This window comes from Carcharodon carcharias, chromosome 14, assembly GCF_017639515.1.
Source record: "Carcharodon carcharias isolate sCarCar2 chromosome 14, sCarCar2.pri, whole genome shotgun sequence".
Classification (NCBI taxonomy): domain Eukaryota; kingdom Metazoa; phylum Chordata; class Chondrichthyes; order Lamniformes; family Lamnidae; genus Carcharodon; species Carcharodon carcharias.
This window is the reverse complement of record NC_054480.1, coordinates 123,694,153-123,709,930: the sequence shown is the minus strand read 5'-3', so window position 1 is coordinate 123,709,930 and position 15,778 is coordinate 123,694,153. Positions and strand designations below refer to the sequence as shown.

The 15,778-nt window shown below is 43.5% G+C and overlaps 1 protein-coding gene across 9 annotated transcripts in view; it reads left to right on the top strand.

Moving 5' to 3' along the window:
• Positions 1 to 15,070, top strand: part of LOC121287102 (proteinase-activated receptor 4-like) — a 52,413-nt gene extending 37,343 nt beyond the window's left edge. For 6 of the 9 annotated variants that reach the window (XM_041204642.1, XM_041204645.1, XM_041204648.1 and 3 more), the window contains one exon: positions 11,597 to 15,070. In XM_041204642.1, coding sequence (XP_041060576.1) covers positions 11,597 to 12,726 — 1,130 coding nt within the window. In that variant the 3' untranslated portion in view covers positions 12,727 to 15,070. Of the gene's footprint in view, positions 1 to 674; positions 1,722 to 2,712; positions 2,756 to 6,669; positions 7,091 to 11,596 lie in introns of those variants that run through there. The other 3 variants (XM_041204640.1, XM_041204650.1, XM_041204646.1) reach the window with 3 other exon arrangements.
• Positions 15,071 to 15,778: the final 708 nt, after the last annotated feature.

The window sequence follows — 15,778 nt, the reverse complement described above, 5'->3', positions numbered from 1 at the left end:
TTGAAGTTCCCCATCCAGAATACATTCTGCGCCCTTGCCACCCTCAGTGCTTCCTCCAAGTGGTGTTCAACATGGAGGAGCACTGATTCTTCAGTTCAGGGGGTAGGGTATGTGGCTTGTCATTAGTCAACAGGAGGTTTCCTTGCCCATGTTTGACCTGATGCCATGAGACTTCATGGGGTCTGGAATCAATGTTAAGGACTCCCAGAGCAACTTCCTCCTGACTGTATACCACTGTGCTGCCACCTCAGCTGGGTCTGTCCTGCCAATGGGACAGGACATGCCCAGGGGTGTGATGGCAGTGTCTGGGACATTGTCTGTAAGATATGATTCCATGGGGATGACCATGTCAAGCTGTTGGTTGACTAGTTTGTGGGACAGCTCTCCAAGCCCCCAGATATTAGTGAGGAGGGTTTTGCAGAGGCAGCACGGTTGTGGATGCCATTGTCATTTTGTAGGCTTGACTGGCTTTCTTGGCCATTTAAGAGTCAGCCACATTGCTGTGAATCTGGAGTCACATGTAGGCCAGGCCAGACCAAGTAAGGGCAGCAGATTTCCTTCCCTAAAGGGCATTAAATGGGTGTTTACAACAATTTGATAGTTTCAAGGTCACCATTACTGAGATTAGTTTTTAATTCTGGATTTTTTTACTCTACCAGCTGCTGTGGTAGGACTTGAACCTGTGTTCCCAGAGCATTAGCTTGGGTTTCTGGATTTCTAGCCCAGTGACATTACCATTACACCACTGCCTTCCCAAGGCTTGTTGAATCTAATGACCTTTTCCCATTCCAGGCTTTCTGTGGCCTTTGGATTAGTTTTGCTAAAAACGCACTCCCAGATAATTTCTGCTTCCAGAGTTCAATGTTAGAAAGTGATATCAAAAATGTGCTGTGAATATTCCTGCTGGGTGTCCAAGGCTAGTGAATGTCGCCCATTCTGTTACATTGTGAACGTCCCTCTCATTTTTGCCTCTTTTGCTCATTCTCCCAAGGCCAATTGCTCCTCATTCTCTGGGTAAATAAATTTCTTCAACAGAAAAGAAAATTAACTTAGCCTCTTGGAATTCCTGTTTACATTTCAGTTCTTTCCAATCCCCATTAGGTTAGCTGGGCGGAGTTAGACTCATAAAAATCCCCAATTTTTTTCCGCTGGGGGAATAATTAGGGTTCTATCGAATCCTTCTTCATTCTCCCTTTCAGAAATTCCTGTGGGTTTTGGGACTCGCATAAGATGCTGTATTAACGAGGACTGTCTGTCACACAATGATTCTCCTCTACGATATTCTCACACTGTCAGCCATATGACACTGTCACACTGTCAGCCATGTGATGTAAAACAAACTTATAGAATGGGAGTGCAAGAGACAGATAGAAATCCTGCTCCAATATTTCAGTAAAGGACATTTGAGAAAAAATGTTTATAATTTCAGCCCTGTTTTTAATGGCATTCTCTATTAAAATCCTCCCAGGAAGTCAGGATCTCAAAGATAAACCATATCAAACTGACCAGTGATGTTTACACAGCTTGAGATCATTCATCGGCATACTGTCTTTTCCACTTTGCTTTGAGCTTCCCAGTCGATGACATTTTGCATTATGAGTGTGTGTGCTGGAAACTTAAACTCACTGAAATGAATTGTAATCTGCTGCTACTGCTTCTGCTGCTAACTCTTTTTACCTTCAGGAGTGAATTAGCAGCTTGTTATAATCTGGAATATGATGGTAAGAATTTTCTATTTTCATCCCTGTCAATATATAACAAACTAGATCAACAATGGAGCAGCTGAGTTTGGGGGACGTATGTTGATGTTTTGTCCTGTGTAGCTGGGACAGGAATGTCTCGTCTGAGCTTTAATCGGAGTAAATGGCTTCACACAACTGTTGTTAATTTTGAGGCACAGAGGTTATCTCAGAATATTTTACATGGCAGAGGAGAAACAGTGGACAGCTAGGGAGAGGGGGAGTGAAAGGGGGAAAGTGGCAGATATTAGGACAAAGAGGTTTTCAGGAAACTTTTGGAATCTGGTAGGGAGGCAACTCAGGCTGTGGGATTGGGAGGAGGTGGAAGAATGGGTTCCAGAGGGGTCTGGTTTAACTCGACAGGCCTGAAGCAGTGTCAGAAATAGTTTTACCATTGAAGTCTGAGGAATGGAGAGTGGGAGTGGTGGTGTATGACTGCAGGGTTTGAAGGGGAGGACAGTATCTTCTAGTGTTTGTTTTCAGATGAGTGGAGCTAAAGGGGTTTGATAGGGTTGATGACAATGCAGCACTTTGTGCTGGGAAGAGAGCTGGAAAGAAGATGCAATTTGAGAAGGTTGGAAAGTTTGCCTTGGGAGAGATTTTGAGAATATTATACAACAAAATGAGGGAGAGAGCAGGGAAAGAAAACAGAGTGCGAACAATGAATTAGTTTAGTGTTGCTGAAAAAAAAGAGACATGCTGTCAAAACTTTTCATCTTGTACTCATCAGGACAGATCGACTAGAATACCAAGTTGCAAAATTTCTACTGCATGATTGATTGGCAAGTGGACACTGATGGTGGAGGCATTGCCACAGAGAATGGACCAAAGCATGTGACCCAAAAACTTGGCAGATGGAATATAATGCGGGAAAGTGTGAGGTTATGCACTTTGGCAGGAAGAATAGGAGAGCTGAATATTATTTAAATGGGGAAAGACTGAAGAAAGCTGCAGCACAGAGGGATTTGGAGGTCCTCATGTATGAATCACAAAAAGCTAACATACAAGATCAGCAGGTAATAGGGAAGGCAAGTGGAATGTTAGCCTTTATTTCAAAGGGAATGGAATATAAAAATAGGGAAACCTCGCTAAACTTGTACAAACCACTGGTTAGACCACACCTAGAATACTGTGAACAGTTTTAGTCCTCTTATCTAAGGAAAGATATATTGGCATTGGAGGCAGTCCAGAGAAGGTTCACTAGGTTGATCCTGGGTATGGAGGGATCTTCTTATGAGGAGAGGTTGAGTAGGTTGGGCCTGTACTCATTGGAGTTTAGAAGAATAAGAGGCGGCCTTATTGAAACATAAAATTTTTAGATGGCTAGACAGGTTAGATGCTGAGAGGTGGTTTCCTCCTTGTGGGTGAGTCTAGAACCAGAGGGCATAATCTCAGAGTAAGGGATCACCCATTTAAGACAGAGATGAGGAGGAATTTCTTCACTCAGAGGGTAGTGAATCTGTGTAATTCTTTACCGCAGAGGGCTGTAGAGGCTGGGTCATTAAGCATATCCAAGGATGAGATAGATTTTTAATCAGTAAGGGATTCAAGGGTTATGGAGAAAAAGCAGGAAAGTGGAGTTGAGGATTAGCAGGTCAGCCATGATCTCATTGAATGGTGGAGCAGACTCAATGGGCCATATGGCCTCATTCTATTCCTACGTCTTATGCTCTTATGATTTTAACTGCCAAGCATTTGTTTAAATCCAAACTAGGCAAGTTGACTCTGATTGGTCAAGTCATTGCCCTGGGGAATGAACCAGGGAATGGCTGTCGGCCATGTTTTTGTTGAGTCAATAAAGGAGCAATGCGAGTGTATGCATGGTCATGTTCTTTCTGCTTGAAAGGACAGGGCCCTGTGTGTGAATATATGTAGCTTCTGGCATGTGTAGGTGAGTCACACTGTGAGCCCAACTGACAATCTTAAATTGGTTTGCAGTGTAATTCTTAGCACAATCAGGATTGCTTACTAAATGCTGTCCAATCGCGGAATCACATTTAATGTTGGACACCAAGTTCTGAGTTTTGCAAGCGTGGGCTGGTAGGGTACAGTCTGTATTTTGCCTGTTGCAAACAGATGAAGGGATGTGCTATTTGATATGACCTATCAGTCATTGGGACTTATAGCCTACATACTTTGCATGAGTTATTATTATATCTGGTATTAATTAGCTAAAAGTGAGAACAGGCGCTGAGGTATGGGATAAGTTAATAACCATGCAACAAACAATGCTGCTTTGTAAAACCCATTAATAGTATGGAAATGATTGAGAATTTAATGTAGTCAACTGACAACATATAATCTATTGATGCCAATACAAAATGCAGAATGCAGTAGACCTTTCTGCAGTTTCTGGAGACAGTCTCTTTTAAACTGTAATCTGTCTTTTCCAAAAGTTGATGATATTGTACCTGAAGCTCCTTTCCATTGAACTTCCCTTTTTCTGTGATGGATTCTACAATATAACAGAAATAGGGCTCAGAATTTGAGAACAGGGGTGACAGTTACTGTTCCATTAGCAGATTTCTTCTATACTGCTTTTAGTAGATTGGGTGTTATAATAAAAGACATTTCAAAATTGTTATTCTGGCCACTTGACCTCTCTCCCCATTGTGAGTCGGGTATGACACAGAAGTAATAATACACAAGATACACACCCACAAGCTATGAACACCCAAGTGATAAGTTTAGATCTCAGGAAGGTCATATGATTATGAGATCAGGGAGGATTGTTACATCACCTATACATTATATAGACATTTAAACTCTTAAATTCTTAACGCCTCAAACTTTTGAACAGAGACTTACTTTTTATGTAAATAGTCTCCACGACGGCCCTAATGTAAATGTATTTTCACTGTGTATGTAATGTTACCTTGGGAAAAATGGGATGTTGTGATATCATTTTAAGAGAGAATTTGCTAATGAGCAAGTAGCCAGGTTGTAAACCATATGACCAGCAGACATTGTTCAGAGGATCTTTCAGTTTAGCTAGCTGCACGTGGTGTGAAGGAATTGCAGATGTACTTTTGTATCAACAATAGCTGTTGCATCTTTATAGTAAATCTGTTTGCTGAGCAATCCTGTCTAACATCTTCAAACAAAGTGAACCTACGTTTAGTTTGACAGTCCTGTGTGAGATTAGTAATTTTGTATTAAACAAAAATAGAAATGCAACAGTCTTCACTCTGCAAATGAAGCTGACCCGAAATATCAGGTGGTTTGAGTTCACTAACAGTGGATAACCTACAGTAGCTGACTTAGCCCCTGACTGGAACATCTGGACTACTGTCCCATTTCATTATTTTCAGAGAGGAAATATTTATCCCATATACTTAGGCTTGACCTGAACACAAGAACCAGATGTGAAAGGACTCAGGTCTAGGGACTACACCCCAGACCAGTCACTGTATAAAGAAACAAAAACAGAATTACCTGGAAAAACTCAGCAGGTCTGGCAGCATCGGCGGAGAAGAAAAGAGTTGACGTTTCGAGTCCTCATGACCCTTCGACAGAACTTGAGTTCGAGTCCAGGAAAGAGCTGAAATATAAGCTGGTTTAAGGTGTGTGTGTGGGGGGCGGAGAGATAGAGAGACAGAGAGGTGGAGGGGGTTGGTGTGGTTGTAGCGACAAACAAGCAGTGATAGAAGCAGATCATCAAAAGATGTCAACAACAATAGTACAATAGAACACATAGGTGTTAAAGTTAAAGTTGGTGATATTATCTAAACGAATGTGCTAATTAAGAATGGATGGTAGGGCACTCAAGGTATAGCTCTAGTGGGTTTTTTTTTATTTTATATAATGGAAATAGGTGGGAAAAGGAAAATCTTTATAATTTATTGGGAAAAAAAAGAAGGGGGAAACAGAAAGGGGGTAGGGATGGGGGAGGGGACTCACGACCTAAAGTTGTTGAATTCAATATTCAGTCCGGAAGGCTGTAAAGTCCCTAGTCGGAAGATGAGGTGTTGTTCCTCCAGTTTGCGTTGGGCTTCACTGGAACAATGCAGCAAGCCAAGGACAGACATGTGGGCAAGAGAGCAGGGTGGAGTGTTAAAATGGCAAGCGACAGGGAGGTTTGGGTCATTCTTGCGGACAGACCGCAGGTGTTTCCAGTGAAGCCCAACGCAAACTGGAGGAACAACACCTCATCTTCCGACTAGGGACTTTACAGCCTTCCGGACTGAATATTGAATTCAACAACTTTAGGTCGTGAGTCCCCTCCCCCATCCCCACCCCCTTTCTGTTTCCCCCTTCTTTTTTTTCCCAATAAATTATAAAGATTTTCCTTTTCCCACCTATTTCCATTATATAAAATAAAAAAAACCCACTAGAGCTATACCTTGAGTGCCCTACCATCCATTCTTAATTAGCACATTCGTTTAGATAATATCACCAACTTTAACTTTAACACCTATGTGTTCTATTGTACTATTGTTGTTGACATCTTTTGATGATCTGCTTCTATCACTGCTTGTTTGTCGCTACAACCACACCAACCCCCTCCACCTCTCTGTCTCTCTATCTCTCCGCCCCCCACACACACACCTTAAACCAGCTTATATTTCAGCTCTTTCCTGGACTCGAACTCAAGTTCTGTCGAAGGGTCATGAGGACTCGAAACGTCAACTCTTTTCTTCTCCGCCGATGCTGCCAGACCTGCTGAGTTTTTCCAGGTAATTCTGTTTTTGTTTTGGATTTCCAGCATCCGCAGTTTTTTTGTTTTTATCACTGTATAAAGAAAGGCTTTCATCTGTAAAACATATTTCTAAGGGCTTTAGAGACAATGAAATCCTTTTTGAAATGTAGACACTGTTGTAACAGAGGAAATGTGTCTGCCAACCTATGCACAGCAAGATCTCACAAACAGAAATGTTATAGTGTCCAGGTAAGCTGTTTTTAATAATGTTGATTGAGGGATGGATATCGGTCAGGACACTGGGGAGAACTCCCCTGCTCTTCAAAATAATGGTGGTGGGACCGTTTATATCCACCTAAGAGCGCACTTTAACATCTTAACCAAAAAGAGCACCTCCAGAGTACTACACTGGAACATCAGCTTTGAATTTTGTGTTCAAACCCTGCAGTGGGATTTGCACCTGACATCTTCAGACGGGATTTGCTGCCCATTGAGCCACAGCTGACGCTCATAATGCTGTGTGAAATCCTATTGGTGCTGAGCTGCAAAAATGATTGCTTTTTCTTTCCAAGATGACATTGGGATTAAACTGTTCCGGGTTTTGGTGCACGCTGGCCATATTCAGCTGTAGGGTGGAATTATTCCTGTGGTTTAATCAGGAAACACTGATGCCAATGAACAAAGTAAAGCTATTGCTGCTCCAATACCCCAGGTATGTGTTAAAATGCAGAATTGGAGTGGGATGTAAGAGAAATGTTTTCATATAGCACATCACAGCAAAATTCTGGATCTTGGTGAGTGAGTTTACAGTGAAGCCCAGAGCAGCTGCTGCTGCAGGAGATTACAGTTACAGCCCCTCCCCCTTCCTGACATTTCAATGGAAATTGTGAAGTGGTTTTGGATCCATTTCACAGAATGTTTTTCAGATTTCAGAGAAGAGATTGGCCTTGGCTGCTTGTGCTGTTGGTACAGGAAACATGCTGCAGGCAATATTCACAATTCTTATCAATATTGTAAAATTCTCCAAAATTACACTTCACAATTTTCCTATCCTACTGTCCAGTCCTGACTCTCACACTCTAATTCAAGATGAGGACTGTTGGTGCTAGTGAGTTAGATATTTTTCCACATTATGCAGCTAGAGTTTCAGTGTCAGTCACTCCCAGGACTGGTGCAGCATGGGGTTAGGCATAGAGTAAAGCACTTTTCACATTATTTAACTTAACAATCCAAATTCTGTTGGACCATTTTTATGAAGTTATGGGTGGTGTTAGGATATGGCAGGTGGTATTTTCCAGGCTGACCAAATCCACAAGGGAAACTTGGCCAAGCTATCACAACGGTTTTGCAATTTGTATTTATTATGAGAAGGCTCGTGTAGTGAATTCAGAAATAATGGGCAGAGTTTTTCCCTCGTTGGGCAGATGTGGCAGGTGGGCCCAGGAGCAGCTGCAAAACTAATCACTGCCCACGATTGGGCTCTGGCTGCGATTTCACGCTGGCTGGCCAATTAATGGCCAGCCAGGGTCAAATGTACGCCAGGACCCTCAGCACTGCTGGAGTGGGGGTGGGAGGAGGGGGGAAGGAGTGCTGAGTGCCCGGGCGCAAGCGCGGGAGAGCACGCGCTGACAGCTCGCTGAAGGCCCAGAGCTGCCTCAGGGAGCTGGTGGATTTTAAATACAAAAATAAACTTTTTGCACATGAGATACATATGCCCCCACATGTTACTCAGCCACATGAAGAGGGACATGTGAAAAAGAATGTGAAAATTTTTTAATTGATTTTTTTTAGTAAGGGCTGGAAACCTCATCCTGCCCGTGGATGAAGTTTCATTAAAAATGTAAAGGCCACCTGGTCTATTTGCCAGCCTGCCAACCAAGCAGTTGAGTGGGCAGCGAAAAATGCAGCTTGATTAATTACTTAAGTGCCTTAATAAACATCTTAATTGTCAGCAGGGATGCTGCCCCCTCTCGCCCGTGCCCCCGACCAAAAGATCGCTAGAGTAAAACTTTATCATGTTCCTTTGAAAGCCAAACACCTCTCCACTTATCTTAAAATGCAAACTTCATTCACCCCTATCTACTGACTTTACCCTAGCTCACTCAATAGCATTTCAAATGCCCTTTTACACCTAACTCTTTTGATATTTCAACCTTGTAGTCTATCCAACTCTAATTCAACTAAATCAGCCACACAGACAGAACCATTCACACAAACATAAGCCTACTTTACAATACCCCACAATAATATTATGAAAAATGTGGTCATTTGGTGACAGTGGGACACACAATTCCTCAGTTTCCATTTGCACCAAATACCTGGTTTAACATTTTCACTTAACAATTTTAGTTAATGTTTGGAGTCCTATTGCCTCTTCTTCAGAGCTTCTTCCTGTAACGACCCCATCCCATTCTCTCAGTTCCTATTTTGCCATCGCATCTGTTCTGTTAATGCCACTTTCCTAAACAGTGCTTCTGACATGTCTTCCTTCTTCCTTAACCAAGGTTTCCCTCCCACTCTGGTTGACAAGGCCCTCAACTATTTGTGGCCCATCTCCCATGCATCCGCCCTTGCACCTTCCTCTTCCTTCCAGAACCATGATAGGGTCCCCCTTGTCCTCCCTTTTCACCCCACCAGCCTCCGCATTCAAAGGATCATCCTCCACCATTTCCGCCAACTCCAGCATGATGCCATCACCAAACACATCTTCCCTTCACCCCCGTGGTGACATTCTGTAGGGACCGTTCCCTCCGGGACACCTTGGTACACTCCTCCATCACCCCTAGCTTCTCATCCCCTTCTCACTGCACAAAAAATAAGAGGAAACAAGCTCTGAAGAAGAGTCATATGGACTCATAATGTTAACTCTGTTTCTCTCTCCACAGATGCTGTCAGACCTGCTGAGTTTTTCTACCATTTTCTGTTTTTATTTCAGGTTTCCAGCATCCACAGTATTTTGCTTGTAACATTGTTACTTCTCTGTTTGAGGTTCACTTACTTTGTTCCATTCTTGGCCTTGCTGCATGCGTGATATGTATGATTATACCTAAAAATTTGTATATGATCTGCTTGAGTAAAACTGTATATGTGAACAGCATGTAATTGTTGTAAGTGTGAGTTCTGTGTATACTCACAGAGGTATGCCTGATATTGGTATTGCAGATATACAGAAAGATGGGTTAGAAAAGCTAAGTGGGCACTGGTGCAAAGAGACTGGGAGCATAGGGTTTGCCTGTGAGGAGTGAGGAGGAAGGTTTCCCATTATAACAAAGAATGTAGGGAGGCAATCTGACAGAGATGCCCAAAAGCAGGAGAGTTTGATCAGGTAAATTAGGGAAACCCATTTGCACGGGTTGGTGGGACAGTAACCAGAGAGGGTAATTATATATAATATATATTAGGAGGACAAAGTGGGGAGTTAGGAGATTTAATTTCCCAGGCTAAATTAAAGGTGGAATGTTTGACTTGCAGGATTACTGCTGGAAGCAGAATCCATCGAGATTTGAAAATAGAAAGAAAAAAGGCTTACTGTAATAAACTTGGAATGCAGGGCATGTTTCCTGTTACAAACAGTAAACTTTATTCACAGAGCTCTTGAAGACGCTACATGCTTGTTCCAAGGCCAAGGCCAGAAATCTCCGCCCCTAAGATTACCCACGCTTAGGGCTGATTCATCTGTACAGTCACATAGTCCCCATAACAGTGTGAAAGGTTTTAATTGCACACTTACATTCCACAATCTCAGGACAGAGCAAAGTGCTCTACAGCCAATGAGATACAGTCATTGCTGTAATTAAGGAAAAGCAGCAGCCAAAGAATGCACAGGCAACCCTTCAAACAGCAAGCAATGTGATAATGATCAAAGCATCTGCTTCTTTTACTAATTTAGTACTGACTACAGTCAGTACTGACCCTCCGACAGTGCAGCACTCACTCAATACTGGCCCTCCGACAGTGCAGCACTCCCTCAGTACTGACCCTCTGACAGTGCATCACTCACTCAGTACTGACCCCCGAAAGTGCAACACTCACTCAGTACTGACCCTCTGACAGTGCAGCACTCACTCAATACTGACCCTCCAACAGTGCAGCACTCCCTCAGTACTGATCCTCCAACAGTGCAGCACTCCCTCAGTACTGATCATCTGGCAGTACAGCACTTTCTCAGTACTCACCCTCTGACAATGCAGCAGTCCCTCAGTAGTGACCCTCTGAAGTGCAGCATTCCCTCAGTACTCACCCTCCGATAATGCAACACTCCCTCAGTACTGACCCTCTGACAGTGCAGCACTCACTCCATACTGATCCTCCAACAGTGCAGCACTCCCTCAGTACTGATCATCTGGCAGTATAGCACTCTCTCAATACTCACCCTCCGACAATGCAGCAGTCCCTCAGTAGTGACCCTCCGAAGTGCAGCATTCCCTCAGTACTGATCCTCTAACAGTGCAGCACTCCCTGAGTACTGACTCTCCGATGGTGCAGCACTCACTCAGCGCTGACCCTCCTAAAGCGCAACACTCCCTCAGTACTGACCCTCGGACAATGCAGCACTGCCTCAGGATCGACGCTCTGACACTGCAGCACTCACTCAACACTGACCCTCTGCCAATGCAGCACTCCCTCAGTACTGACCCTCTGACAATGCAGCGCTCCCTCAGTACTGACCTTCTGACAGTGCAGCACTCACTCAGTACTGACCCTCTGACAGTACAGCACTCACTCAGTACTGACCCTCTGACAGTGCAGCACTCCTTCAGTACTGACCCTCCAACAGTACAGCTCTCCTCAGTACTGATCTTCCGACAGTGTGCACTCCCTCAGTACTGATCTTCCGACAGTACGCACTCCCTCAGTACTGATCTTCCGACAGTACGCACTCCCTCAGTACTGATCCTCCGACAGTGTGCACTCCCTCAGTAGTGCATTGAGGTATCAGGCTGGAATTTTGTGATTAAGCCTTGAGGTTGGGCTTGAAGGAAAAAGGCAAAAAATGAAGTAGATAAGCATTTGAAAGTGAAAACTTTGAAAGGATTTGAGGTAATGGACAGGAAAATGACATTAATTATATACCTCATTCCGAAAACTGTCAAAGACACAATGGGCAGAGTGGTCTCCTTTTGCACTGTAAAACCTTTGAATCTGTGTTTTAATATTTTAATATGGTCATAAAGTCGATTATAAGTTCATTTCTTTATTCTTTCTATTTTCTGTATAGATTATGAAAATCAATCCTGTGACAATTCACCAGGAGGCCAATCAAAAGGTAAAACCCCAAGCGTGGGCGATATCATGAGGACTTTTGAAGGTGTAAAGGAATATTTGAACGGCTCGAATATGACAATCAACACAGTGAGAGAGAGAGACAAAATCCTTCTGACTGGTCCTATCACAACAACGATCATCCCAGCTCTTTGCATCCTCATCTTTGTCACTGGGCTCTCAGCCAATGGGCTGGCTCTCTGGATAATGTCAACAAAAATCAGGAAATTGCCTTCTACCATCTTCCTGATCAACTTGGCGACTGCCGACCTTCTCCTGATCCTGGTGCTGCCGTTCAAGATCTCCTACCACCTCCTGGGCAATGACTGGCTCTTTGGTGAGGGACTCTGTCGGACGATGATCGCCTTCTTCTACGGGAACATGTACTGCTCCATCCTGCTGCTCACCTTCATCAGCATCGACAGATACTTCGCTCTGGTCCATCCATTTCTCTCCAAGCGTTTCAGGGACAATCGGTTTGCTGCTTGTGGTTGTTGTGTGATTTGGGTAATTGCTGTGTTACTGGTCTTACCGTTCCTCTTTGTGGATCAGTTATACCAGGTCCAGGACCTGAACATCACTACATGTCATGATGTGTTACCACTGGGAAAGCAGACTGTGTATTTTTTCTATTACTTTGTGTGTCTGGTTATTGTGGGCTTTCTAATTCCATGTTGTGTTACTGTCTTCTGCTATGGGTCTGTAATCCAAACATTAATACTTACTGAGAAGAAGTACAAGCGAGCAGCAGTAGTCACTGCTTTAATCCTGCTGGTCTATGTGGTGTGTTTCACTCCAAGCAACATCATTTTACTAATTCACCACTCTGAGTATCGCCTCACTGAGGGCAGTGACCTCTATATTTATTACATGTTCTGCCTGGTTCTCAGTAGTTCCAGCAGCTGCATTGACCCTTTCATCTACTATTACCTTTCTGATGAATTTAGGGCCAAAGTGAGGCAAGTGATCTGCTGTCACAAGGGAAAGCACAGAGAACTCTCAGGTAAAACTTCCCAAGAGCTTCTTCGCACAACCATTACCTCCTCATCACACTCAAGGACTGGAGTGTCGATGAGGAGCATCTGAGTTTGTGTTGGAGCTGCAGAAATCTCAGAAAACTGAGAAAAATCAGCTGATTGGTAATTGTAAATTGAGAAAATATTTTCAACCCAGCCCAGTTCAGCATCAAATAATTACAAGATTGAGAAAGGTCCAAAGTCTGTCAGTTCAAATAAAGTTAGGAACTCTTGGTTTCTCCAATGTCATCAATTTGGAATTTTGAAATGGAAATTTGTTTTTCTTTTAAGTTTGTTGGTAGCCTACACAGCCAGAAACAGGCAGTAGGGGACGGAAGGCATACAGGCCTCTAGACACAAGCGTTGGTGTTTACCCATGCCCCACCCTTTTCCAGCATCCACCATCTAACCTGCTCTCTGCTTCATTTCAATTGTTTATTCCCCCAGCCTCTACAACCCTCTGACATTTCTTCCTGTTCCCTGCCTTAAATCTTTTACATTTAATGTTATCTCCGTGTTCCCATGCTCTGGATCCTGTAAACACTAGGAACAATCTATTTCTTTCCACCCTTCTCATTCCTTCAAGATTTTAACCATTTCTATCAACATAGTCCTGTGATCCCTGTTTGAACAAAAATGGTGTCAATGTTTCTTGCTGATTGGTTTGATTTTCATGGACCTGGTGGTTTGTAAGATGCCGGTGTCTGGTTGATGCATAAACCTGAAGTTGGAACCCCACACCCATTCGCATCAGCAACTTGAGGAAGATGATAACTTGTGGGAAGATGTAAACTTTATACATGTCCCCATAGTTCCATGGCTACATCAGTGTACAGCACTAACAAATTGTTTGGACATTTCTGTGAGAGCATATGAATAGCGAATGAAAGTACTCATGGGTTCAATATTCCTATCTGATCATAATTGTGGGATGCCTCAAAAGCCCCTCCTTAACTTGTGCATGGTTTTCGTTCATGATCTGTCAGTTTGGTATTTTTAGCTGGAGGCAAATTAGTGGAGCCAGTTATTCACGCCTCAACGAGCCCTTGCTGGGATAAAAATCACCAGATTTAAACACAAACACAGCGCAAACACAGTGAGATTTCCAAAGGTTTCCCAATGATTAGGTGGCATGGCTGGAATGTGAAATGAAGGAGAAGCTGAATCAGAGCAGGTAGTGAATGACAGAAGACAGAAGCACATCGAGCTAGTGCTGCTCGAGTTCTGAACCACAAAAATCAGGTGGAAAATAGGTGATGAAACAAAATCAATGGACAAACATTGGGAGGAGACAGGGAAGTTTGTTAATCATCTCTTAAAACAATGGTGACACAGCCCAGAAGGAAAAAAACAGTAAAAACTGGGAAATAAGCGTACTAGTCCCAACTGCTTTTTCATTCTGGGAGCAGACATCAAGGATGCTCAGGAGATCAGGTGGAAACATCCACAGCATTTCTGATAGAAACACTGGTTTATCATTGAATGGGAAATCAGTATCTGACATCAGGAACGTTCTCCACAGCATGAATACACTGGAACTAATGTTAAAGTATTGTTATGTGGCATTAGCTGTGTGACTGCTGTCTGCTATAAAGGGGCATAGTGCCATTCTGTGGTGTCATTTAATGCTGCAGAGTCAGCCTTGTTACACACCAGGAAGGATTTATATTTAGCTGTATAAGCAAGAGTGGATGTTCCGCGTGATGTGAGATATTGGGAATGAAGTCCAGAGTGATTAAGGATTCATTTTCTGGAGGATCTGCACGGGATACACCATGGGGATCATTTTAATCTAACAAACCCAGCAAGTGATTCTAGTAAATTCAGAGTGTAAAACTAATTGAACCCTGTTAGGTTCTCACCAGGAAATTACCCTCAATTTGCTTCAGTATTGAAATGTTCAGGCTTCCCCCTCTCCCCCTCCCTCCTTCTCTGCCCCTCCCCTTCCCTCTCTAGCTTTCTCCCCCTCCCTCTCTACCATTTCCTCCCCCCTTCTCTACCTCTCCCTCACCCCTATCCCCCTCTCTCCCCTTAACTCTCCCCTTCTCTCCTCCTCACTCTCCTCCTCTCTTCCCTCTCCCTCTCCTCCTCTCTCTCCCTCTCTCTCCACCTCCACCTCCCTCTTTCTCACAGTTGAACAGGTTGCCTCTGACTTAAAGTTCACAAATAACCTGTTGAGGGTTACAGCTGGGCCGGAGATGGCAGATTTCTTAGGCTAATGGCCTATTTCTTAATCTCTGAGTGGTGACTACGAACATTGTAAAACTGCATTTCTTTTCATTTATTAGAATATTATTTAATCCTCCCAAAGGCCTAACAACTCACTCTGTAATCATTATTCTCTTTATAAATTCTCAGTTTATATGTTAAACTATTACATTGTAGACTTGTGTATAAAGGCTGCTTCGCACCAATCTAAGTGTCTGTTTCAATATTCAGTGTGAGACGAAATGATGTCAGACTCAATAGTCACATCCTTAACTCACCCTGACTTTCAGAAAGTGCTTCTTACATTTGGAACAAGACAGAGTGTGACCATCAGCAGAGACCCCTCCCTGGCAACAGAAATGCTGCAGAAACCCCAGGAAAATGGGGAGAAACCCCATGGATATTCATCATCCACCCCTCCACCCCATCCCAGTATAACCCACATCCATTCAGAGAATTCCACGATTAAAGCAGCTCCCACTGACAGACAGAATCCCAAATCAGTGTTAATTACCTCTTCACGTGAATGTGAAATGTGAAGGTGTTTGTAACTGTTCAGTCCAGGTTTTCCAGTTCAGCTCCTACACAATTCTTCAGTAAGTTCCCCAGTCCAGGGACCTGCTCCCCAACCTGATTCCCAGTCACTGCAAAGTGAAGGTGCTGATTTCTGGAACAACTCCCTGAATGATTGGCACAGGTGGGGCCTTAAGTGGTGCCGGAAACAGCAATGCCCGGGAAAACATTGGGTCTTGCAAAGCCAACCATTACAATTACAATTATAATTCTTGGCATTTAGCCGGGGTGGGTGGGAGGTGGGAACAAAGGGTCTGTTACTAAGTGAAACTGACCCTTCTGGGGCTGGTCCCACACTTTCCTTCTCGATCGCCCTGTGCAAAATGCATGCTCACTCTCAG